The sequence below is a fragment of the Tauraco erythrolophus genome, chromosome 2 (assembly GCF_009769465.1).
Source record: "Tauraco erythrolophus isolate bTauEry1 chromosome 2, bTauEry1.pri, whole genome shotgun sequence".
Lineage (NCBI taxonomy): Eukaryota > Metazoa > Chordata > Aves > Musophagiformes > Musophagidae > Tauraco > Tauraco erythrolophus.
In genome coordinates this window covers 121,725,455-121,751,839 of record NC_141466.1, presented here as the reverse complement: position 1 = coordinate 121,751,839, position 26,385 = coordinate 121,725,455, and the positions used below count along the sequence as shown (strand labels likewise).

The window sequence follows — 26,385 nt, the reverse complement described above, 5'->3', positions numbered from 1 at the left end:
TTCACCTCCCCCTCCCTGACTTGCCTTTTATTAAAAACAAACGAAAAAGTTTTCCTTCTGGTGGGTTTCGTTGCGTCGGCGAAGCGGCGGCGGCGGCCCGGAGTGACCGAGTCCCGCTGCCGTCGGGCCCTTCCCAGTCCCCAGGCCCCCTCCCCGGGGCGGCGGAGGGAGGGAGGGAGGGAGGGAGGAAGGGATGGAGGGTGTTTCCCAGGTAAAGAGGAAAGCGGCAGTTACGGTAAGAAAGATTCGGCTTTTATTGAAAATTTTATATATGACTCGGTATTGTAATAAATAAACGAGACGAGCTCCACGAAGGGACGATGCGAGCGCGGGACACGAGTGGGACACACGGACAGGGCGGGTGGCGGGGAGCGGAGGGGGACGCGGCCCGGGCGCAATAAATAACGCGGAGCGGCGGCGCGACCCGGGCCCGCGGGGGACGCGGGTGAGAAGCGCCGCGCTGCCCCGGGCCGGGCCGGGCTACCCCGGGCCGCCCCGCTGGCAGCCCCTCCCCCGGTTTTGCGCCCGGAGAAACCCCCCACGTAAACCAGAGCAGCTCAGCTCTACTCCCGGGGAAATGTAAAACTGCTGAAATAAAACACTGGTAAATACAGCACATTTTTAATAATAATCAGGGTGGATCTGACCTAACTATAAAATGTAGGTAGCTTATTATGTATTACATATGGCAGGACTAGATGAAACCATTCCCAATGATTTTTTTTTTTTCCTATATCCCCCTCTCTAATCCTATTACGACAAAAACGTATTTATTTCAAAACTCAGCCCTCCTCCACCTACAGAAACCAGGACAGACTTTATTTCTTCTGCTTCTTCCGCACATCTCCGGCATCGGCCGCACGCCCGGGGTCTCGGCGATTTCATTTCAAACCCTTTCGGCAGGAGAGCTGAGCCCACAAGGAAACCACGGTACAACGCGAGTTCGCTTGAATGGAAACCAAAAAACAACGGAGCAGGGCCCGGCGCAGCCTAGATCTGGCCTAAGAAAATGCAAAAAAGTTTAAAATTTTTTTTTGTTTTCCAAAACATTTTTTTTTCCCAGTCTCATGTCGTCATTTTAAAAACGTAAGAAAGAGCCGCGCTGCGATTTCGCCACCGCTGCGGGAAGGCCGCTCACTGGAGGACGCATTTCTCTTCCTTCTTGGCCATCTTGCCTTTGTTTTGCTCGAGGGTCCTCTCCAAATGCTCGTCCTCTTCCTCGGCCCTGCGGAAAGAGACGGCGGGAGGCGCGGTGAGGGGCTGCCCGGGATGCGCGGCCGCGCCGAGCTCCCCTCGGCCACGGCCACGGCGCCCGCGGACTTGGCCCAAACTTCCCGTCGTCGGGGGCCGTGGCGGGGATCCCCCCCACCCCCTTCGCCCGACTCACTGCTTCTCCTGGGCGTCCAGGTCCCTGACCAGCGCGTCCCGTTTGTTAACGAGAATAACGAGTTCGTCCAGCAAAAGCTGCTCTCGCCTCTTCTGCGCCTCGGTCTTCTGCCAATCTGCGAGAGGAAAACCAAAACAAAACCAGCGCTCAGCCGCCGCGGCCGACACCGCCGGGACCGGGGGCCGCTGCGGCGGGGAGACCGGCCCGGTACACCCCGGCCCCGGCCCGGTACATCCCACCCCATCCCATCCCATCCCACCCCAGCCTGGCCCCGGCCCGCGGAGCGCTGCCGCCCTCCCCAGCGGGAGCTGCCGCGGGGACCAGCACAGCCCGCCGGCCTTTTCCCTTCCTGCCCACCTGGCTTGGGAGGGCTCAGCAGCGACTTTGGGGTCGTTTCGGGATTTTTTTGGGTTTTGTTTTTGTTTTGTTTGTCCGGGTTGGTTTTCTTTTTTTTTTTTTTTTTTCCACGACTATGTTTCCCGGACGGGCACCGACGGTGACCAAGTTTTCCCCTCCTAGGAGGGAAGCCCGTTTCCCTGCAACGCGGCTCTTCTTTGCTAATTCCTCCCTTGCTCTGAGCAGCTGGAGGAATCTCACACTGGGCACCATATGCTCCGCAGTAACTTTAAAAGCAGGTAGCAGTTAATTAGCATTTTTCCCTTTGAAGTAAAAATACACTTGCTACATAACATCGCGGGGTCCCTGCACCCCCGGCGCTGGCAGGCAGCGGAGGACGGGGCCGGCCCGCTTATCCCAGAGGGATTTTTCTCGCCCCGGCCCAGCGAAGCCCCCGGCCCGGCACTCCGCAGCCCCCCGGGGCCGCCCCGCAGCCGCGGGCTCTCCAGCCAGACCTAAGGGCTTGTCGCCGTCAGTCAAGCCCCAGCCTTCCCCGCCTCCCTCATTAAGAAGGTAAACAATGAAAAGCAGGAGCAGTAGATGATGAGGGAGATAGCAGGACAAATGAGGAGCGGGAGGGAAAGAGGACACCGGCTCCCAAAAAAAAACCCCCAAACCAAACCACCACCGGGAGAAGCCATCGCCACCGGCCCGGCGGTGTGTACCCCCCCCACCTCCTCGGCTGCGCTTCCCGAAGGCGAAGGGGAGAAAGGGTGCAGTCCTTTTGGCTTTCTCCCCTCGCTCTCCATTGCCCTGGGCGATCATGTTAAAACTCACATGGCTGGTGCTTATTCAGATAACCCGAACAATGCTCACCCACGGTTACCATGTGAATCTTCGCAAACCCCGCAAGAATGCGGTGGTTCAAATCCCCCTGACCCCCCTCCAAAGCCGAATTTATTCAAGATAGCAAACTGCTCAGAAGCTTTATGAAAGCAAGTGGTGCTAGAGGGAATTCGGCCTTGTATTTACAAATTAAAAATTAGATGCATCATCATGCAATAAAGGTTGGAAGAGCGGCAGAAAGGCAGGAATGTGCACCCGCTTTTACCGCGCCCTCGCCTCCTGCCTGGGCCCACGGGCGAGTTACGGGTCCACACGCACGCGGGGAAAATCCACACCGACACGCGTGTGCCGGCACACTTGGGAGCGGCGAGCACGCACGGTGGCATCCCTGCAAAATCCTGTGCAGCGGCACTGCAGCATTGGCCTGGCAGGGCGCTGTCAAAACTTCCCAAGTTTTTCTTTTTCTCCTCTTTTTCCTTTTTCTCTTCCTTTTTCTCCTCCTTTTCCTTTTTCTCTTCCCTTTTTTCCTTCTTTTCCTTTTTCTCTTCCCTTTTCTCCTCCTTTTCCTTTCTCTCCTCCTTTTCCTTTTTCTCTTCCCTTTTCTCCTCCTTTTCCTTTCTCTCATCCTTTTCCTTTTTCTTTTTCCAGCGTGTTGCTTCCCTTCCACCGTTGTCAAGGAATTAATTTTCCAGGTGTACCCAGATTAGAGCTGAAGCTACCAGCCAAAATTACTGGTAATCTAAGCCATTTCTCCTGCCACAAAGCTGCTTTAATTTAGGTAGCAGCCTTTTCAGTGCTGATTTTCAGCACGGTCTCTCCATTCCCACCGCTGCTCACTCTCTTGCTCCTTTTGGGGAAGGCTCCTTCAGTTCGAGCCATTTAAAAACACACCTCTGCAAAGTCAGGGCTTCCCAAAACCAAAGGGTTTTACCCACACAAATAAAGCCCCTGCATGTGCAAAGCAGTCTCAGCATGACAAACCCATCTCGCAAAGGGCAACAGCGGTGAGCTGGGCAGAACAGGAGGAGAAAGACACGGCAGAGAATTTCATGGGGTGTTTGCTCCCTCCAGACGTAGCCCCCAACTTTCAGGTTAACTTTCTCCCCCACTCTGCTGATAACTGTGCTGAGACTCGGGCTCCCAGGCACATCTGGGCACGTGAAGTTCTAGATGAAAAGAGATCTGAAAAACCTCGTCTCTACCTGGTCTCGATGTTATTATTTTGCCGTTTTGATGGTTTTCACTTAGTTGAAAAGATCTTATTTTTAAAGCTCCCCTATTTTTTTTTTTTTTTGCTTCACCCCCTACTTCTCTAGTTTCAGCAGCAATTTTAGCTTTAGAAACAGCAAACACCCGTCAAAATATTTCAGGACAGGTTTTGCTCAGTCCTTTGCTACTATTTTTCCCCATTAAGTCTCTTTCTAAGAGCTACGAGTTTTGTTGCCACATCTTGTAGCCCTGTAGGGTAAATAACGTCATATTAGGACTTCATGAAACAAAACTGTTTTGGTTTTTTTGTTTGTTTGTTTCTGCATTTGCTTATTATTAGTGTTTGAAATACACCACAGGAAAACTTGCTGGCAGAAATATTCTCTCGCGTTTCTACTTTGTTTCCTAGAAAAGGAGTCTGACTTTCCCCCACCCTCCAGAAATAAATACAGTCAAGTAGCAATTGGTTAAAAGAGGAACAGGCACAAAGTATTTAAATATCATTTTATATCTGAATCATTGCAATTTTGTTTTATCCAACAAAATACTGCCGGGCAGCAGTTTTGGGAAGCATCCCTATGTTTAAAAAAGCAACTCTGTTCAAGTTTGATTCCTACCTGTTGTGCCTTTTAAGCCAGGATTACCTATAACACCTGTCACATATAGTTACCCAGGCTGGCTGCAGCTCTGGGAAGCTACAATATAGGCTGTGATTAATTTGAAGATTTCAGAATAATACTGTTATAAAAGCTACACTCTGGACAAAAATAGGATTAAGCTCTGAGGCTGTATATGAGCTAAAAGTGTTGAAAGCTAAAGCTCCCGTGCCACCGCTCGCGATGGGCGGTTTAAAATGACAGAGTTTGCTAAATTCACGTTAAAGTAGAAATGTTTTCAATTATTCATCTTCATTGACTTCATATTGTCTTCACCCCACCCCCCCCACCCCCCCCTAAACTGATAATTACTTGGAGCAAACAGGCGGCCGGCTCCCATAGAAATGCTTTAATAGAAATGGTCGAAAGTTCTCGTAGTAAAACCTTCAACCTCGCCACTATAATAAATAAGCCCGGCACTTTGATGAAAATTAACACTAGTTTTGTAAAGAGCACATTGGGGGATTGCAGTCAGGTCTTATCTTTAGTTCCAGTCAACTAGCAATCCTGAAAGAGTTTGCATCATCATCAGAGCAGGCCATTTGATAGGATTCTGCTGCTGAACCTAATCAATCTATGGAATACTGTGGCTGCGCGGTGTAACAAAGCTAAAATAGATTTACAAATGGGGTTTTAGAGGATAAGCTCCTCCACAGGATTACATATTGATTTTAAATATAAAAAGCTTATCATATAAACCATAACTACAAAAATAGTGAACCTATGCATAAATCCTTTTAGAAGAGCACCCACTTCAAACTATAAGCCAAGAATAAATCAAGATGTACAAAATCCGAAAGAAGATCCATTTCTTGGGCAGAAAATGAACACACCACCCCAAGGTGTGCAAAAATGAACTTATCTTTTCTAAGGAGGCATTAAATCTCAAATAAAAAAAAAAAAGAAAGGAGCGAGAGGAAAGGTAGCTGAAAGTAAGGCATCCCGCCAGTCGGCCGCGGACGTGGTAAAAACCAGGCTCTGGAACGCAGCACCTTGTTTACACAAGCCAAAATGCTGTCCCATGTGCGCAGGTTAAAATAAACCCAGTAACCTATATTTCCTTTGGCCCATTAGGCAAGGATTTCAGGCCTTTCTCCGTCGGAGCAGTCTCAGCCGCGGAAAGAGAGGAACGCTTTCCAGCTGGACGAAGGCAGCGCGGTAACTCTCTTTCTTATCTCTACGGCTAAATGGGGGGGAGGGGGGGGGAAGGATGCCTTTTTTTACCACCCTGGGTCATTCATGTGTTCCGCGTGAAGTGCTGTACCACTCCAAAAGGCTATTCAGTGCCTCCATTTTAGCGGCTGGCTAAGAGGACACTGTCTCCACATCACTGAACATCATAACGGTCAGCACCTCCCGACGCCAGCGCTGCCCACACGCTGCCTGCGCAGGCAGGGCAGGCCGGCCGCCAATAAACCGCCTTTATCTGCCATCAGCAGGCTGCTACCTTTTGCAAGGCTCTCTTTTTTTTTTTTTTTTTCTTTCCCTCCTGTCATCAACTAGCTAAGTAAATTGGTTGATAGATTTTTAAACAGCACAGTCACGCGTGGAAGAGTTAGAGCAATTTACCAAAACAGTAATTATCACCTTTCAAAGATTTTTTTTTTTGAAGTTCCAGTTTGGGTCGGTGCGTTCTGTCTTTCTTTTAGGCAAACAAACTGGTCTCGTCCTGTCATATTTATATGGGTTTTTTTTCCTGCTTTTATATTTCAGGTTTGGAATTGGTGTTGGTAAAAGTGAGATCTATCTTTTCAACTCTTTCACAGAACCCAAGCGCTCATTAGCAATAGGCTAAATGGCCTCGGAGCAGACAGCACTGGGCTGTTCAGGCAGCACATGCTTCTTCAGGGAGATCATATTGTAAATGGTGTTGTTTTACCAGTGCTTCCCAAAAAGTGCCTCTTTGTACCCCAGTGTATGTTGGACACAGAAAGTGATACAGCGCTGACACACACATCGAGAGGTGACGTGTTACAAACGCGTGTTTTGACATTTCACAGGCATTTTCTTGGGAGAGTTTCTCTTTAATATGTTTTTTAAAAATCTGTAATATGTTTTTTTGCAATCTGTAAAAGCAGATTGCTGCGAAAACTTCTAGCAGACGAATAATCTTATTGAGGGTTAAAATGCCGAATGCAGACTTTGTCATATAAATAAAAAACAAAAACAAAATTCTCCAGCACTTACGTTTTCACCCTAAAGCCCTATTTACCATATCACCAGTAGCATGCACAAAAAAAAAAAAAAAAGAAAAAGAAAAAAGAGAGGACCTTTCTGGGTTTTGGCATCTCTCTCTGAACTTAGAAAAAGGAAATTGAAAAAGGACAGATTTTTGCTCAAGTCAAAGTGTGAATGGCATAGGCTGCTAGACATTCAAAGGCTGCTGCTAGGACGTTCCAAGACAGTAAAACAGATAAAAGGCAATTAAACATTTAAATTTTGGATTTAAATCCAATATCTCTTAGCTCTTCTCTGGTTTTAGAGTATTTTATGTTTTAAATATTTCATTAGTATGACTCCCAATTAATCTGGCTTGTCTCTGCAGAAAGAAATGTGTATACTTATGACTCAAGTTCATCCAAGAATACAGTGAGCATAGTCTTACTCAAAAAATATAACCAGAGATGGAGAGATACGAAAAAACTACCTGAAACCTGCTGCTTTTTTCCTACAAAGTTACGTTCCCAGTGAAGTCTCCAAACTAATTAGAATTGATTTATTATGGATCAGCTACCTTATCAGGTGAAGAAAGAAATTACCATGGACAGTCAAAGGGTTGAGAGGTCAATACAGAATAGCAAAATCAATTTGCATTGATTAGACAAAAGGTCCATTCTACAGAGCCCAAAGGATTAACTTTGAAGCAAACATCTCTGAACTATAAGACAGCATTTGTGACTGAGAGGTATAAGTGGTGCAGCATTAGAAAACACTTAAGATATTTAAATAAGAAAATAATGCAAGCAGTGGTTTAAGCTGTCTGGATGTTTATTTTTTATTATGAATCATCCCCAGGATTATTGTACAATTCACTTGAAAGCCCTATGGAAAGGACGCAATTGTTTCACTTATCCCGCGTGTCAATCTTCCCATGAGTTTTCATTCAGGTAAGGTGACTAAAGTCGGGAGAGTTGCAGAGAAGGGAGAAAATCTGTGCAAAGGATCGCGCTAATCCTGGTGTTGCTTGTGATGAAATAGTTACTTCGCAAACATAGTGCTTTACCACCAAAACCAATGGCACTTTTTTCCCCTAGTGAGATACTGTTGTAAACCAGATCCGAAATGTTAAAAGGAAGGAGGCTCCCTTCTGTGGGTCACCCCTGCCATTTTCTACGGTACCCAAAGCAGCGCGATGCTGCAGGAAAGCCAGAAGAGCATTACTGTAACAAAAAATAATCAACCCTGGCCAAATACTCTCTACCTCCTCATCACTTTTTTCAAAGTTTATTCCAATGAGACCATGACTCTTTGTCCCATACCTCGGACTTTTTTTTTTCCTCCCTCAAACAAAACTTAAGCATGGGATTGCGGATCCATTTGTTGCATGCTATCACTTGAAATGATGTCAATATCAGCATTAATTCCTAACTGGGCTTCAGAAAAGCCTTTGGCATCAAGCGTTTTCCTTCCCTCGGTACCCAGCATTGCTCTTACCTTCAATAGCGAGCATTGCTCTTAGCTCCCGGTTCAGCAGTTCGTAGCGCCGTTCTAGGTCATGTTCTTTTTCCCTAGGCAAGTTGCAAAAGTTCATCAATATGTTAATTACTAAATCATTAAACGCTTAAAAGAACCTTTAACTTACATTGATTTTAGGACTCGTAACCGACTTTCCTCTTTAACTTTAAGCTACTCCAAACAAATGATACACAAACTTAAAACCTTGCTCAGGTGGCGCATTCAGTTAACAGGGCCTTTTCATTTTCCGTAATGTCTGCTTTAATTCCATCAGTTTAACTCTATTGTGCTACAGGACGTAATTATTTCATACTCATTCTTGGAGCGGCTGCTGTGGAATGTCCTAAATATAAAACATTCCCCCAGATCTAATGAACAAATTCCAGCATCAGCCTATTCACCAAGATAATATGACACTGGAAGTATTATCCTATATACATTCTGCCCTAATGAATAATGAAAATTAGACACGGGATTAGAAAGCTTAGTATTTTGAAGGTAGAATCTTCTGTCAAGTTCAGACGCGGCAGGAAATTTGTGAGCACAGGCTCTTTCCAGGGAAGTATGCAGGCATCTACACTAGGTGGCATTACTGAAGGAAATATAACCAAACCGAAAGAAGCTGGGAAAGAGGCGCTGAGGGCAGAACACCTCTAAAAACGAGCAGCATCTCCTCCCTCCCTCGCTGGTGCTAGCAAAAACAAGTTTATTTGTCCTCACTTTGCAGTGTCGGTGGTATCATTGCACCGTGACTGATTCACTAATATCTTTTCAGCAGCGCGGTGCTGCTGAACTAGCGATGGGATTGAGGATTTCCATGAAACGGGTGGCGACTCCAATTTTGCTCTCTCTCCGAATAGTCCTCACCTGTCATTTCCGAGGCACAATCCAAATCTATCTGCGCATTTCTAAAATGTAATTTTATTCTACTGTTGGGCCTTTGAAAATGTAACTGTGCTTAATATTTCTTTAATTATTTTTTTTTCACAGCTCTGGCTAATCTTGTGTCACTGCACGCTTCTCATTTTCAAGTCTGAAATATGAGAAAAACAGGTTACTCGATGTATTCCACCAATCATCCATGCTATTCATTTTTGAAGGAACATTTTTGAAGTCTAATGGGAAGAAAACAAAAAAAATTTTGCATCGATCTGCTAAGGAAATATTCCAGTAAATCATCCTTTTGTAAATACACATATCCATCTGTACTTACAGAAGAGAAAGCTGGTTCATTCGTCTTATTAAGGCATTCTTCTTATTAACCAGCATGAACCATTCCTGCATCATAGCTTCTTCTTCTTCTGTGTTTCTCCCTACAATCGAAAGAATTTCATTACTTACGTGGCACTTCACAAATTGAGCTACATATTTCACTTCAGGTTTTGGAGTACCAGTCTTCGATACCATGGAGCATTACAAGGCGTGCTTTCCAATGGTAAAAATAGCCTATGACTACAACTCCTGCAGCTTAATGCTGCTTGCTCCACAAATAAATAAATGACAACAGATATTATTGAGCACACATTTCAGTGTTCTTTACCACGCTGATACCTAAATAAACGCCTTTTAAAAAAGTACTGTCTCTTTTAAATTCTTCAGAGAGAACTATATTGTTGTTACGTTTCCAATGAAAAAAGCCTTGTTGCTAAAAGATGTCTAGTCATCACAGGCCTCCAAACACAAAAACAATCCTTGTGGGCAAGATCCACTCCACCCATGCAAACCCAGCACAGTCGGGATGATGCGGTAGGGATCAAAGTAGCTGCAGAGGAGATGGTAATCCTGAACCCTTGGCCAAGCTGCAGGCACCTGCTCAGCTTCTCCTCAATTATGGCCACTCTTCCAGACAACGCGCTGGAAAGAGCTGCTCCTCTCCTCACCCACAATCAAAGGGAGCAAATACGAATCATTTTGGGGTCTAAGTGCCTAAGGGTCCCTGTGTTTGTATGCATGGACTAGCATCCCTTTCCCTAGCTTGTGTTCATTATTGCCTTCCAGGCAGGATCAGGATCAGGACCCTCCGTAGCCTACCTGCAGGCAGTGCTACGCTCTACTGAACTCTGTACAACTCTAGGTAACCACCTCTGCACCATGGGGCCACCTGGGGAAAAGGGAGACGAGAGCCTAGAAGGCTTCTGACTGTTCTTTTCACGTAGCAGGGTCGCTTAGCCAAGTTTCACTCTCTCTGAGCTGAGGGACTTAGAGAAACCTCATCAAAGCCCTTTGTGGAGACTGCACTTCTGTAGGGACCTGCCATTCTCATCTCTCAAGTTGAGCTGAGGAGCAAAGACTCCTCATATGGTCCTCATTGAATTATGAAACTCACACATTTCTTAGGACTAAAATTAATCTGGGAGGAAACCTGGAATAGTGGGCAAAGGAGCATGAGCTGGGACTTCTGAGTACTTCTCCCAGCTTCGAAACTGCTTCGCCAGGAGACCGTGGGCAGATCTCTGCATTTAAGCACCTTGTGTGTAACATGGGGATAATCCCCTGTACTGATCTTGCAAGGGTGCTAGAAGTTAATTCTTAGATGTTTGTAAAGGGTTTTGAAATCTCTGATGCAACGTGCTGTACGCTCAGGGAAGCTATCTTATTAACTTAAACCATAGGACTCCTAGTTGCAGAGAAACAATTTCCAGCACCAAAAGTTGGAAAGACACCAGAAAAAATATTTTTTGCTCTAAAAGAAAGCTTTCAATTTCTGGATGGGAGTGTTTGAAATACTTGCACGTACGTGCCTGCCACGCGCACGTTCGCACCCCAACGCACGGTAGTGTGCAAGCCCAGATCTGCATGGAGAGCCACCTCCTCACGTGGCTATGACCCTGCTGCGTGCAAGGGAAGGTCACTGGCCTTCTCCAAACTGTTTGATTTCCCCAGCCGCGGCTTGGTGCAACCACACAAGGGAAGGAAAAGGAGATGAACGGGGAAGTGGGCCAGCTTGGGGTGAAGCTGGTGGACCCACAAAGTAAGAAAATGTTACGCCACTTGGCATGCTCCTCTTTCTGATGTGAGACATCCCCCCATATCCACTTGTCACCCGGGAAGCTCCTGGTTGATGAAACTGTTCCTTGGGAGGATGCTTTCAGGGTACACGATTTGCTAGTGGTGGGATGGGAAGGTCAGAGCATCCTAAAGTGAGGGTGTCCCTGCAGCCCTTTCCCAAGCAGAAGCAGCAGGGTCCAGCTCCTGGATGATGGAGCTATGAAAGAATAAATTTGTCACGTAGAAACGCTCTCCCCCAAGACCTCCAACTTCTGGTTTTGCACAGAAAAAATTATGCCACGGCATTTACAATAATATTCAGCAGTTCAGCACTCCTCCAAAGAGGATTAAAACTTACAAGTACACTTTGCTGTTAAGTTACAGATCAAAGGCGTTGCTGTACCGGTCTGCCTAACAGGGTCTGCTTTTAGAAGTAGATGATAATCAATATTAGCAACCTTTCCTTGAAATGCACCAAGTAGCTGAAATTTATTTGGGGGAGAGGGAAAGAAAAAGGGGATAGATTGATAGATTGCCTTTTTTATCCTTGCAAAATGACCAGACTAGTCTGTAATGCATGAGATTGCCATGCTGCTGGTGAAAAAAAGTTCTCAGCACCACACATACGTGGCTATAGTAACATTTTAATCAATTTATGGCACTAAGTTTGTTGGGTTTGGGGTGGTCTGGGATCTCTGGCTAAACGACGCCATTGTAAACGCAAGCTCTTGCTGCATTTCATTTTGCAATCCTTGAAAAAGAAACGAGAGACAGAAACGTTTCAAAGGAGTTTGACTCAACAGCGGATCTGAACTTGAACTTCATGCCATGCAATCTCAGGGTAAGAACATAAACTCCTTCCTATTAATGCATTCCTTCTAAATAAAGTTAGTTGCAACACATAACGAGAAAAGATCTAGGTAAAGCTTGGAGCTGCCGAGTCAGAGCTGAACAGGTGCCTATTTCGATATTTCCACGCTGACACCGAAGCACACGCAATATCCATAGAACAGGCTGGTTTAAAAGTGAGTTAACAAAGTCTTGATTGTTTTTACAGAATTTTTAATCTGTTTTTGTATTCACTTTGGACCCATGTGATGCCCTGACACCGGTCATGTGATATCGGCTGCGATAGGCACAAATCCCCCGGCAGCAACAAAAGAAGAAAGAGTAAAAAAGAAAAAGCTGAGAAAAAGCTTGCAATTTGGAAAAAGGCCAATTGTACCCCGGCGAAGGCCTTTTTGATCAGTGAAATGACACATGTGTGCAATATTAATAGCAGTCGATGCTGATATTTTATTTGTTGACTGTCAGCTTTTAAATTCTTGCACATGGAGCTGAAACAGATTCTTCCCAGGCAAGCAAAATAAAGATGAACTCCCATATATAAGAAATTTAAATAACTCTTTTCAGCAAATACATTACCATTAGAGTATTACTTTTTTTTTTTTCCCCTTGGTGGAAGGATGCACGCGAAACACTTTCAACAAAGAAAAACTGAGTGTGGTCACTGCAGCGATATCGCAAGCTAAACTCGCATTTAGAATTTCCAAATAAAAAATTTAGGAAAAGCCTTTCTTCAACACAGTTTCACTCTGTAAAACCCTGCTGCTGCTGGGGTTGTTTTTGTTTCCACTTTCCAAGTATAAAACAAGTATTTAATTGACTTGCTATAAATGCTTGAAAATTTAAATTGGGAAAATATCTGAGTTGTTCTCAGGGAAAAAAAAAATACTGTACAGATTATTTAAATGAAGGAAAAAACATGTTTGAGAACAAATCGATCCCATGCATGCAAACCCCTTATCTGAGCCCGTACAAGATGATGAAAATCTATAAATAGCCCACAGATCTTAAACTTAAATTTTTTCCATAATACATGCATTACAGTATTGTTTTCGATAAAAACAACAACAACAACAACAACAAAACCCTTTTAAAGCTAGTAAGTTGGACCATTACAAATTAATCCTGACTTTAATAACTGGTTAAAGACCCCTTCAGCTTTATAAGTAACAAAAAATATTAAAGCCTGTGATCACAGCGAGCTTTTCTCATTTCTCCTCTAACCATTTGTTATTTAATCCAATACTAGTAATCCAATTTGTCCATCAGACTTTTAAAGGGCAGAATGCAACTTCCCCAGCTTAGACACTTTTCAAAGTACAATATATTTTTCAAATGAATGCTGGATGTTTCATTTTTTCCCCAACTGTTCCTAGCTCTAATGTATGAGGAAAAAAAGAACAAGATGAACATTGTTCGCACTGATTAAGTAAGAGCTCATTAAAGAGCTGTCAGTGCCGTACTTTGAATATGCATGAAGCATATAATCAGATCTAGTACCGTCACTAGAGGAGAATACGGTAAGTACAAAGGATTGATTTAATTACTTAGAGTGGGCTGTGGTGGTAAAGCAGTCTTGTTAGCGCAAAAAGAAAAGGAGGTTGTATTCTGGCACGGTTAGGGGAAAAAGGCAGTTTTAGCTTCTGCCACAATACCTAATCTCAGGATAAAGCACTTTACATTGTAGCTTAAAATGAAGACTGTCAGTTTTCTAAAAAGACCAGAATTCATCTTATCTTGTTTAACCTCACCTGGTTAACTATCTAGCAGAACATATTTATTCTCTTTAACACGTAATTATGCTTATACCTTTTTATCCTATGGTTCAATAATGACTTCTGAAAGCAGTCTTCAAATAAGAGCGGGTAGTGCTGCAAACATAACACGCATGCAAAATGCTCGGTAAGAGATTTGAAAAACGCAGAACCAGAAACTAAGACGAAACAGTAAGTACACGCGCCTTTATGTAAAAGACAATACAGCTTTTAACGTCGGACTTTATTATTACATGGGTTCTGAGGAGGATTTTGGCAGGGTTTCTCTAATTTATTTTCTTTTCCCCATCTTACTTCTCTCTTACTTTCTGCCTTTTTTTTTCCTCTTTTATTTTATTTTCTTTTTTTAAATAATCAATACATTCTTGTTTTATTCTTCCTCTAAGAATCCAGGGGAATTCTCTCACATCAACTCTCAGTGCCATTTTCTAATTTCATTGTCTGGCTGGAGTGGTGAAGGATGCATGCTCTATTCTTCTCTTCACTTGACATCTACCAGAACCCTCCTCAATGATTAGGAGCGAGCTCAACACCAAGCCTGGAATAGCATAAGACACTAAATTCTGCCCTCAGATATGAGAAACTCCTACTGACTTCTGAGTTGTGATTCTGCGTTGTAAGAGCTCCTGCACAGGATTCAATCAAGGCTGCAGCACAAAGTTTGGTGATTTTTGTCCCTTATTGGCACAAACCATAAGGACAGCCGAAATAATGACAGCCAGAATTGTAATGATAGCAAAAAACCCCAAAACCCCCACTCCAAAACCCCTTCTTTTCTCCTGTGGTTCATCACACATACTCAAATATGATTTTCCTGACTGTTACTCAGAATCAACTTGAGCCAATTTTCATCTACAATGCTCAAGAATTACAAGCATGTTTATATGTTTCCATTTTTTGAGAACGATATAAATGACTAGCTTCTTTTAACGTTGCACAGCTTCCAGGCAGTCTTTTAAAAATACTTTTTCCCCTCACGTTTTTCAGGATTTACAAATGAATTTTTGTTGACACTGTAAGCTAATTATTTGTTAAATATTTAAATAAGAAGCATCTTGATAAATGCCTCTTCTGAATTGATTTGAAAAAAACAATTTCTATTTTTTTTTCCTTTTCTGCTAAAAATACTTCCAAACCCACCCCTTATGTTCAGCCAGCTATCAGTACCTATATGTGCCATCAGATCCATTATTTTTAAGCTGTTTGGGCAGCTAGTCATTAGATAAACCCAATACGGATTAACATAGTAAATCTGTACATTGCTAAGAAAATGGAGAAGAAAGTGCTACGAAACACTGAATACCACTTAAAAGAAAGAAAAAGCAGCAACATGCAGGGACAAGATTAGTTTACAGTGCAAATGGATGAACACAGTAACTCCTCTACACTTTATACCATCGTAAATCTGTCAAGACAAGCCAATAGATTAATAATTTTTTAAAAAATCCTTGAATGTAAACGTATTCAGCTGTTGTGCAAAAATGAATTACAACCTATGGAAGATAAATAATAAAAAGGTTTCTATCAGCATCCCAAACCAGCCCATTCAATCTGGCAAGAAACAACAGGTTTACAGAAATCACTCTGTATGCCGTCTTAAGCGGTAATTGTTTTTAAATTTTATTTGCACTGTGTATAGTGTGTGTGCCATGGTGTCATGGTTAAACACAGAAACCTCCCCATGTCTCCCCATTTACCTCAACAGAACTACATGAAAAACAACCTACTTAAGGCAGAGCCCATTCTTCACCCATTTGCTGATGTTTACACACAGTTTTAAAATAGAATAGAAGAAGCTTTCTTCACTCAACACACTTGGGTGAAGAGGCCAGCAGGAGAATGCCAGTGCATGTGAACTAGAGTGGGGTGGAAAATGACAAAACCTGGCCAACTTCGCTCTGTTCCTCTTGCTGGGCTATTTGTTAGTTGACAGAAGCTAGACGACCACCAAAAGCTGTCCAAATGCCAGTGAATTCCACAAATTTAACAGGAAGGTCTTTCGAAAACGTACCCCACTGCTTTTATTTGCCTGCTGAAAAAAAAAAGTTGCATTCACCCAATCATGTGGACGAGTTTTTACGAGTTTCTGTATTAGGAGCGAACGGACAGATTGGCTTGTTTATCTGAAGGAGAACATGAATAGAAATAAAGAATAGTTCTAGGATGTGTCTCATCTTGTCTGGTAAGAACCTGGGGAAATGCACTGAAATTGAAGGTGGTGTGTTTAAAACCGATAAAAAGAATGATCTTTCCTCAAAGCCTCATCGTTTACCAGTAGAAATTGTCCCCACAAGGCAATGTTGAAACTAAGAGCTCAGCAAGAATTAAAACCAGGTTGAATGTTGAATATGGAAAGCCAGAGCTGTAGCAATAAATATTCAAACAAACAAACAAAAACCCACAGAAGGTAGGAATTGGATCTTCCTGCTTTAGGACATGAGCTAACCTTTAATTTTTAGAGGTTAAACGAAATGCTCCCTGGGGCCTGGTTAAGCTGTAACTGGCCCCTACAGAGTTTCTCGTCCCCGTCTGGGTTCAACCTGTACCTGTCCCTCTACGGGACAGTGTTCTGGACCAGACCATGGGGCTGATCCACTGTGGCAATTACAGCTTTACTGAAAGGAAGCATGGGAAGGGACAGGAAACAACGCCAGGTGTTTTGGCTGACCAACCTCACATTGCTAACAAAGGCTGGTGGAAGGTATCAAAGCCTTCGAGGTCAGTGGCAGATGTCCCACTGATTTTAATAGTCTTCTCACCTGCTCACTGTGAACAGCTTATGCACAGACAAGCTCTTGTTTTTAATGTGAGTCACTGAATTTAACAAATACTTAAGCAGAAAAGCCTATACTCACAACAGATATTGTTTGTAAAGGAGAGTTACACGAGACCTACCACAAAACATGTCTGATGACTGAAAGCTACGACTAGTGATCCACAGTTTTTCACTAAGGGAAGCTGAGGCATCCCAAAAGAGACCTATTTGCTGAAAAATCACCCTCGTCTGCTCTCAGAGGGCCAGCTTTGGTGGAAAAGGTCAGAATTTTGGCTAAAATAATTCCTCAAAGTTCTCTGTGTCAAAATGGAGCCTGCAGCAGGCACCCCACAGCATGAATAGATGGGCTGCTCCACCTTGAGCTTCAAGCCTCCCATTTCAGATTACCATGCCCAGCCTTCTTCCAGAATACTTCTTCCTTTCGCTGAACAAAGACCTCCTTGGTTACTGAAAATCACAGAAAATGAACAAGAATAGCCACCAAAAGATAAATGAGATGGGACGGCTGTTTAGATGACACAGCGGAAGAGCTAGTTAGCAGATGAAACACAATTTTCTGAGTCTGAACTGGATGGGAAAATGCCTAGGGAACATTAGAAAGGCAAATCCATGGCCACTAACTTGCTGTCTCAGAGCAGTTGAGCAGGAGACGTTGATGTTCACACAATAGAGTCTCATAAAGGTAGGTAACGACTGCCAAGAATCTGCCAGGCAGAGTTTCATTGCAGTGCATTGTCTGACTCCGTTTCAGCCCCCAAAAGTACTGTAACCCTAACGAAACAGAGCCGCCGACAAGGGAATGCCTTTATCACAAGTACACATCAAATTAGCTTCATATCAAGCAGGAAATTTGTAATTTCTTTGGTTTTGGAAATGTAATAAATCAGAGACTATTTAAAATTTTGAGAGCTGTGTAAACAGAAGGTCAGGGTTCTGACCACATCTCAGCACGTACGAGGATTCATTCTACCTGGAGTGGGGGACTGACTCACAGGAAGACAAACATCTGTGGCCTGCAGTCTTGGCAACCCAAAATTATCACAGGACCAAAACTTTTACAAAAGACGAATTGCCTGAAGGATTGCTGATTTTCTTTACGTGACGAGTCAACACAGCGGCCACTAGAAAATAATAGAAAGTCAACAGAAACAGAATGCCTGGGCTTGATGAAGATTACAAATATATTTTAAATGTGGGACCATCAATCCAGACCAAGAAAACACTTAAGTTCGCGGCCCAAAATTCAGACAAGAAGAGGTGAGATTCAACTGAAATATCTAGAGAGACTCCTATAAGAAAGCGATGCTTCCTGCCTTAAGGACGGTGCCCGTAGGGAACGTAACACTGAGCAGAACCAATGCTTCTCCTTTATCACCCTCTGATATTCTTTGTACCCAAGTTTTCCCACATAGCACAACTTCAGAAGAAACATGGGCTTGGGAAAAGTATACATCAGACCTTTGCTTGCAGCACAGGAAACATGCACCATTAACTGATACACTCAAACCTTTGAAGCAAAGGAAAAAAACAGTAGTTCACACTTGGAAATCCACCAAGATGGATGGGATGGGATAATGGTCTGGCAGGTGAACTACTTTGCTTGCAGGCTGACAAGTAGGGTTGGATGCTTCGTTATGAGTGACAGTAATTTCACTGTCTCACAACTGCTCCATAGGCCAGTTGCCTGTTTACTTGGCAAGAGATGCCTGAGTAAGATTCTGAAGCAAGAGGCCAGCTAATCTTAAAGTCATTGGATTGTGCTCTACTAGGCAGCATATCATCCCATTTTTACCAAACATTGCCTTACTTCCTTCAGAACAGACTCTCCAGGAGCTGGGAAGGGGTGGTGGACAGTATAAAACGACTTCTTTAATGGACAGGGCTGAATTTAACCCAAGGAGCTTCCTGAAGTGAGACGATGGTTGGCAATGAATGTGACCTTGTATTAGCGTTAATGAAGACGCCTACTCTTACTGGGAGTTGGCAGGTTTGTACTTCTGGGAGCCAAAGCTTCCCAGGGCTAACTGGGCAAGTTCAGCTAGGTTGAGGTGTCCTGGGGCCCCACAGTTTCCAGTGTTGACAGAAAAGGTGTTTTTGATGGTAAATGGGAGAAAACCAAGAAAAAATAACAGGGCTTTCTGCAGACTGCAGTGGCATCGAGGGCCAGAAGCCCTGGGGTGACCAAAGTGCCTTTCTCCTCGCCTACTCTTTACAAGCAGGCACTGATCGTAGAGAAAGCTAACTTCCAGGCATAAAGCCAAAGACTATGCCTACCACATGAAAGAGCATTTATACTGCAATACCACAAAGAAAGATGGAAATCAGTTAAAAGAAGCAAGTGTCTGTTGGGTCTTGCAAGACTTTTGGAAGGCTCGCAAGTCTATTCATAGCGCCTAGGGCTCTCCCAGAGTAGCCTCCTGCTACGTGGGCAGCGCTGCGCTTGGGCTGTCTTCTTCAAGCTGGCTTCAAGCACTTTGTTGACAGGTTCTTTTAAGGCAATGATGAGGCTACAAGCCAGAGAAGTGCACGGAGAGGAGGCCGACTTATCGTTCAGTCCTTTGGCAGCCAACGGCAATTCTGTGCTACTTTGAGAAAAAAAAAATATGGTCATTGCTGCTGCTGAGCTGCTTTAATGATTTAATGAACTTGGCCTGGGAAGGCAGAACACATACGCTGCCCACGTCTGGTCTTGGAAAGGTCTCCTCCTTGGAACTTCTGCTTACCAACGCACAGATCTAAGACTGAAGAGATGTGGTGAATTAGAGAGTCAGAATTGCAAACTCCGGAGTTTGGCATGGTGTGCTCATTCTGTGGGAGCTCCTCAGCTGTATAAATGCTGGGTATTTGGAAAAGTATAGCCAGACAGTCTTCCTTTACCAAAAGCAAGTCAAGATTGCTTCATGGGAACTGCTAATGGGAGAGGAGATGGAGACTGGAGAGGGAAGAGTTTGCCAGTAAGAGACTGTGGAGGCAATATGACAGAAGGGAAACCGGAGAAAGGTTGACAAGCCTCAAGAACTCAAGAGGCTCATAAAATGCATGATTCTGGAAACTACAAAACCAATACTTGTGTAGAAATTTGTGTATGAAAGATCTGGACTCTGAATACTCACGTCAGAAAAATAGTGTACTAGTGTGCCAGTTTATTTGCATTAACAAATTTTAATGAATGGCTTTGCACTGCATGGTTTCAGTACTAGCAGGCATTTCTACAGAGCTCTGTGGACTTCAGGTCAGTCAAGTCACACTTGGATGCAATGTAGAAGCACAGTAACCATACTGTAAACGAGACCTCGATCATAATGTCATTGTACTTCTTTCACCCAGGGTTTTGGTAGTTGCTGAAACTCCCATTACCATAACCCTGGCAGCAAGTCAACATTCCCAAACACTGGAGAAGCATCTCACAGATGCTTTGTAACAGTGCTCTGCTTCAAAAAAATAGGAGTATCTACCGATGCGTAGTTTTGTGGACTGTTGTCATGTCATAATAAAAATCACTAACTCTTGCGCTCAAACGTCAAAACACTTTTTCCTTTTTTATTCTGTCCAACACAAATTGCTACTAGTTATATCCTTCTAGCCCCCTAATCGTTAGATATTTCCCATAGGGAATGTTCACAAACTGGCGCCAGCAAAAAACCCAAACCAATGTCACACATGCATCATTCACGCATTCAGAATTTTCTGAAATACTTTCACTCACTTTTTATGCTAAATATGAACAGGTAAACGGTAAAGATGATGTTTTCAGCGACACTTTTAAACTTTCTATCTTGCCAGAACTGTCGTTGTTATACCGTTCTTTCTCCTGCTGTTTCAGCATGTGCATCTTTGTCTTTCACAATAAGGTTGGACAACTCTCTACCACCTTGTTGTTTGCAAAGTTTTCAGTTCAGCTGAGATCCTGAGATTAATCATGCTGAGCTAAGCAAAACAAGGCTGGCAAACTGCTATAAAAACCATGGTGTTATTAATTCATTCTTTCTGATTTACGTAAGATATGGAAATATGAAGACACCACAATAATTTCCCTATCTAGCTACAACTTTCTCCTTCTGTATATGCACCAATATTTTTCACACTGGCTGCTTGCAAGCCTGAAGACAGTGACAAAAACAATTTTTAAATGGAGTTCATTTCTCAGACAAAACTGAACATCCATCATTTTCCTGCCCAAGCACTGACACTAGTTTGCACTTTTGAGAATTCCAAAGAGAATTGCAAACTCAATTGTTTTTAAGAGACAGAACTTGGCTTAGGGAGTAGAATGCCTCCTCCTAGCTTACCCCTCCCTCCCCCAGTGCAAATTCGTGTTACAGACTGGACGACTCCAGTAAGAAGCATTCAAGATGGTATAATACAGACTGGTAAATACGGCTCAATAATCAGGTTTGTGAAGGTGCAGAGCATATAAGGGATTTATTTTTGATAGCGCATCTATACACATATACATCGCCAAGCCCCCATTGAGAAGCAGACCACTCCAAGTGATTAATACAGCTCAAGGGGGCAGATAAGAGATCAATGACAAAAATCACCTGGTAAAAAAAAGTAAAAGGTGTTGCATTAAAAGGGCTTTTACTTTGCATGCGAAACAATACCGAGAAACCTGTATTTTAGCACTTGTACTCAACAAGCACTCCAAAGTATGCTGGGATGAGAACAGAAACCCATCCTTTCTAATAATCTTGTGACAAAAGCTAAAAGACATCATCCTATTAACTAGTGATCTCAACTGCTAATGCAGAGTACTTCCTGGTGCCTTTTATGTAGAATGCCGCTATTAAAAAACCACTAAACATTCACTGTGAACAACACAGAATCATTCATCTTTTATCAGCATCTCTTGTTAGAGGAGCATGAGAGGGGCTGAAGGTGTCATTGATATTATAGAGTGGAAATTAATCAGAAATTTTTCTCATATTTTCCTCATCACACTCATTTACTTTGGTACAAATTTCCCCCTGCTAAAAAGTTCATACCCAGCCCCCTGTTGTACGCTTTTAAGTTGAGAATATTCAACGAGTGCGTCAACTGAAAGGCACCAGGTCCTAACACAAAAAGCATTCGAAATTCTCATTTAGTTGTCTTTATTTTGCTAGCGCCATGTGGTCCTTGAAGATGTAGAAAACACGGGAAGCCGAGTAAAGATCAGAGCAAGCTCATTAGCATTCTGACAAAATTGGAGTGGTGGAGATGTATAGTTTGCCTAGTTTGTCGTTTTGAAAGCTACCGGTGGTAAGCTTTCTATTTCATTGTGCTTTTGTCTTTTTTGGGGGTTTTCAACGCAGCGGGGTGGTTGTTAGCCTAGGTTTTCACAGTGCATTGTGGGAACCCTGCCTGCACATTCAGCCTATATAGTATCATTCGAGTTCAAGTCAAAAAGTGTTTTTTTTTTTTCCCCTCTATTTATTTCATAATCACCTATGCTAATGCATAATTGTCGTCTGGCTGTCAAAACCCATCCTGCCTGACACCTGGTTATTATAAAGTTAAAAAAAAAAAAAGAAAGAACAAAACCCCCAAATAAAATAAACTCCGAGCTGTATTTAAAAATAAAACCTTTTAAACACGTTGCTAGTTTTCTTCAAAAGACAAGATAAGAAGAAATTAATTTAAATTCCACTATTTACAATAAACTAGGAATGAATTTGAGACAGATCCAGTTGATTAGAATTCAAAAGAGACTCTTTCACCGTATAAGATCCCCAATTCTATTTCAGAGCCTCTTGAAGGAAAGATGAGTTTATGCTCCAGAATTATGTAAATAACGAATTACCTCTTAGAAGACCTAAAGAAGTTATTACTCTGGTCATTTGATTTATTTTTTTTTTTTTTAAACATAAGGCTCACTTTGAAGGGCTAAAAGGGCTACATTAATGCTGCTATTCGACATGAACGTTTCCAAGTTGCAATGAAATGGATAAAGGTCTTTTTGGATGAATTTATCTGCTAAACCCTTGTGGTTGCCCTCCTATCTCGGATGATGACCCAAAAGAATGTCAACAGCTCATTTCCCCGAGAGCTGGAAAGAGTCACTACACAAGCCATAATCTGCACGTTCTCAAAGAACCGTTTCAAACGGTACATTTCACAAGCCGTTTAAAGAGATTTTTTTTTTTTTCTCTCATCTCCACTATCCTACCAGTACTTCGGACACCAGCGCCTCGGAAATGAGAGCTTTAACGAAGTTGAAACGTGACTTTTTACGTGTTGTCTTGGAGGGTCGTGCATATGTGCACACGTGTACACGCACTGTGCAACACGTGAGTCCCCACGGATTCCCACGCGCTTCAAATTCACGTTGCTAAATTCTAGCCGCACTACAGCAGGGACAACCAAATGCTAAGAATCCAAATACATTAAGTCACCCCTAATTTACTCATTGGATTTTCTTAATATAATGTGTGTCAGGCTGCCAAAATCGCAGATATCCCTTTAGTAGGAAAGGATAAAACCCGGCTTGAAAGGAGTTACAATGGTCTAGTTTGGATACAGTAAATTTTACAATGGAGTGGGGATTAAAGATTTATTTACTTAGCAAGGGGGAAGGGATAAACAAATATGAAGAGAAAGAGCTGCTTTATACAAAACCTTCAAAATTCTTTCTTTTTGTCATGCACTTGGATAGCATCATTATGTTTATCAAAACAGCCTCAGAGGTGCAGCCAGCCTCTGCTGATCAAGAAAAGCAAACCGTCAGGCCAAAGAGGGAACACTGGTCTTCAAAAACCAAACAACAAAAAAGTACAAGCAGGTGAGTGCCTGGAGACAGAAAGCTCGGAGATACCCTCATAGCTGTGTGGATTGACAGATCTAAATTTTTCCATCATATTTAAAATCTAATTTCACTCTATGCCCTTGTAAAATACATGAGATTTCATCACAGGAGATGGTGCAACATTTAAGCTTTACGTGAAGAACTACATTCCCTTCCCAACTAAAACCACCCCCCAGCCCTGAGAGTTAAATAACAGGCGTTATTTTAAGCTTAACAAAAGGCAGAATTTTGCCAGCTCCGAGGTGGCACCTTTATTTCAAATCTGCTTTTAATTACTCAGTTCCTTTTCATTCAGGTTCTAACTCCCAGCAGAGGCAAATAACCTGGAGACTGTTATCCACACAACAGTAAAGGCGACTGAATTATTTTCTATACTTTGCATTGTGCTTATAGCTGCAAAATTATTTATCTCCTTCACTGCGTTCTACTACGAAAGTTTCCTCCAGAAGAATCGCCGGGACCAGCCATATCAAATTAGAGGGCAGTCAGGAGTGTCTAAGTCCAGCTTTAAAACAAATATCATAACAATTACTTAGCCATATGGAAAATAGGGTATGTCTTTCCTGAAAGCTTTTATACATTTTCTATCTCAATTTCAACTTCATTAGAAACTATTTCTGACTAGCAAGCTGCAAGATTGCTAAATATCTAACTGCTAACTCACCATGAAGAAAGAGACTCTTTTGAATGGCAGAACTTTTCCAAGATGCAAATGAACAATAATCTAATTTTGAGAGTAAATTAACTGAAGGATTCATTTTAGTATGTTTCAAAGTCTCCAAAACAAGTGGCAGTTGCAACCTATGCAATACACACATATACGTGCGCCCCGGCTAACGCAGCACCCCCGCGACACCCAGCTCCCATCTTCAGAAGAACTCGCATTGTACTTATGTTTAAGTTCCTATGACTTAAAGGCCAGATGTTTCACAAATGACCAACAATTGGAGGTTAGAATAAATTAATGACTGATTTCTGAGCTTTGATGGAATTAAGCATACTTCTTTTCTCAATGTGCCATGTGAATGTTCGCCCGTTAAACTTTTTTTTTTTTTTTTTTTTTTGACAAGTGAGGCCACCCGGCAGAAAACAACTGATGCAAAACCCAGGAGTAATCCCTCTGTTTAGTTCAACACTGTGGTTAGCCTTAACACTGCCTCTATTATCCAATGGATTTAGAGAAACTTTCATTTATTTGTTGGCCTCAGTCTTCCAACTTTGTTGCCTTCTTTAAAGGACCCAAGAGCCATTCCTATGTAAATACATTTGCATAGGGCCACAATGAAACTTTCTGGGACTCGGATTAAACTTGCAGAACCAGATAGCTGCACCGCGCATATTTGTGATTTTCATGTAAGTACTTTCACAAATATATACGAGTAAATGAAGCTGATGTCAACTCTCGCTACGGGAATGCCGGGAGTTTAAAAGAAACGCTCCTCCGTCGCAAACTCCGTACCAAAGCCCTGCATGCTGAAACGACTGGCAGACACAGCACCCAAATGTGAAATTACAATATATATAACGAACAAAAAGTCTTTTTCATTTAGGAGCTGTTAAGATCAGCACTTTATTTGCTGCAAAATGTCATCTTCTCTCCTAACCTGTTCCTGTTCCGGTAGGACAACAGGATCCCTGTTGTAAAAGTGATGATTCATAGCTACTTGGTTTTCCTTTTTTCTTTTTTTTTTTGTTGCCTCTGTTTATAAAGAGTACCTAGGGTATAATATATTGTTATACACTGTACACAATACAGCCTTCTTGCAGCCAATTCAAATATAAAGCTTTGCATCCAGCAAGTCTATTAGGAAACAGCACCAGGATTAATCCCTGCAATTACTACCCTCAAAAAATGCTGGTGGACACTCGGTGCAATTTCACCATTCCCACATACAAACTGCCAATACCTTAAAGGTTTATGTTCTGTAAGAGAGGCACGATGGACCTAAAGCATACACTAAGGACTCGTTTTGTAATTTCAGTGGCACTGATGACTGTGGGCCAGGAATTGCATCTGAATATATTCTTTTGGTATGCATTTAAACAGATAACACCTTCTTGCAGGGGCTCAATGAACATAGATATCTAATTCCTTGTATTGCTGTACAGTCTGGTTTAATATAGTTTAAAAAGCTTCGTATACATAATTTAAAAGAAAAATCGTATTATAGCATTATTCGAGTCCACTACTATAATGATTAAAAAAATGAAGCCAAATACATCAAACTCAATCACACACAAAAAATACACTAGCCACTAGAAAATGACTTGCATACTGGAAGCATGTTAATGAAGACACTGGCACAAATCATAAACCAATTCTGATTTACACATTATTTGCTTTACTCCTGACTGTATGGTAAGCCTCTGCTGCCCCGTGCAAATACCATATACAAACCCAATTTCTCTCGTTGGACGAAGCACATCAATACAAAAGCAAATGAACTACCAAAGTGCCCTAATTAACAATTTTGCAAGTGAATGCAGACATCAGTGCACGCTGCAGCCATTAAAGTCTATTCCTTGCCATATCTGTTTCTGTTAACATTTCAATAGACCAATTAAATGACCTTTCCCCCCCCTCAAACTCAATTAAGCTATTTGAACATCAATTGATAACTTACCATGTATTTATGCAAAACGTGCAAGCAAGAGATTAATTTTTTTCAATCCTAATGATGTTTTGAAGAAGAGAAAACTATCTTAACTATCCTGTCCTGGTATTCCATGGAGATGGGGGCCAGGGATGGGATTGCCTCCCAGGGGAGCCTGGTGGGCACGTTGGCATTGTGGCAGGCGGTTTGGAGAAAGCAGGTGTGAGACAGATATTCTTCTTCCATGCCATTTGGTCCCTACCAGGCAGCTGCCTTGGGAGGTGAAAAGAAAGCGGAGACAGCCATCTCTTTCAGCTTGTTGGAGTTATCACATCGCTGGGTCACAGCCAGCACACTGGTAGGTGGGCACAGGGTCACATCAGCCAACTTGTAGATATCCAGAATTGTTTCTTTCTTTTTTCTTTTTTTTTTTTTTTCTCCCCCTGGAGTTTTTACATCTCGTTCTATAGTGAAAAAGCACAAAGGGGTGCCCCAACCAATACACCTTTCTGT

At 42.7% G+C, this 26,385-nt stretch overlaps 1 protein-coding gene across 10 annotated transcripts in view; it reads right to left on the bottom strand.

The window, feature by feature from the left end:
• Positions 1-1,113: 1,113 nt before the first annotated feature.
• EHBP1 (EH domain binding protein 1) overlaps positions 1,114-26,385 on the bottom strand; it is a 223,844-nt gene continuing 198,572 nt past the window's right edge. For all 10 annotated transcript variants that reach the window (XM_086630928.1, XM_086630876.1, XM_086630906.1 and 7 more), the window contains 4 exons: positions 9,323-9,422; positions 8,089-8,162; positions 1,388-1,502; positions 1,114-1,225 (listed from right to left, as the gene is read on the bottom strand). In XM_086630928.1, the coding sequence (XP_086487054.1) occupies positions 1,135-1,225; positions 1,388-1,502; positions 8,089-8,162; positions 9,323-9,422 (380 nt within the window). In that variant the 3' untranslated portion in view covers positions 1,114-1,134. The remainder of the gene's footprint in view (positions 1,226-1,387; positions 1,503-8,088; positions 8,163-9,322; positions 9,423-26,385) is intronic.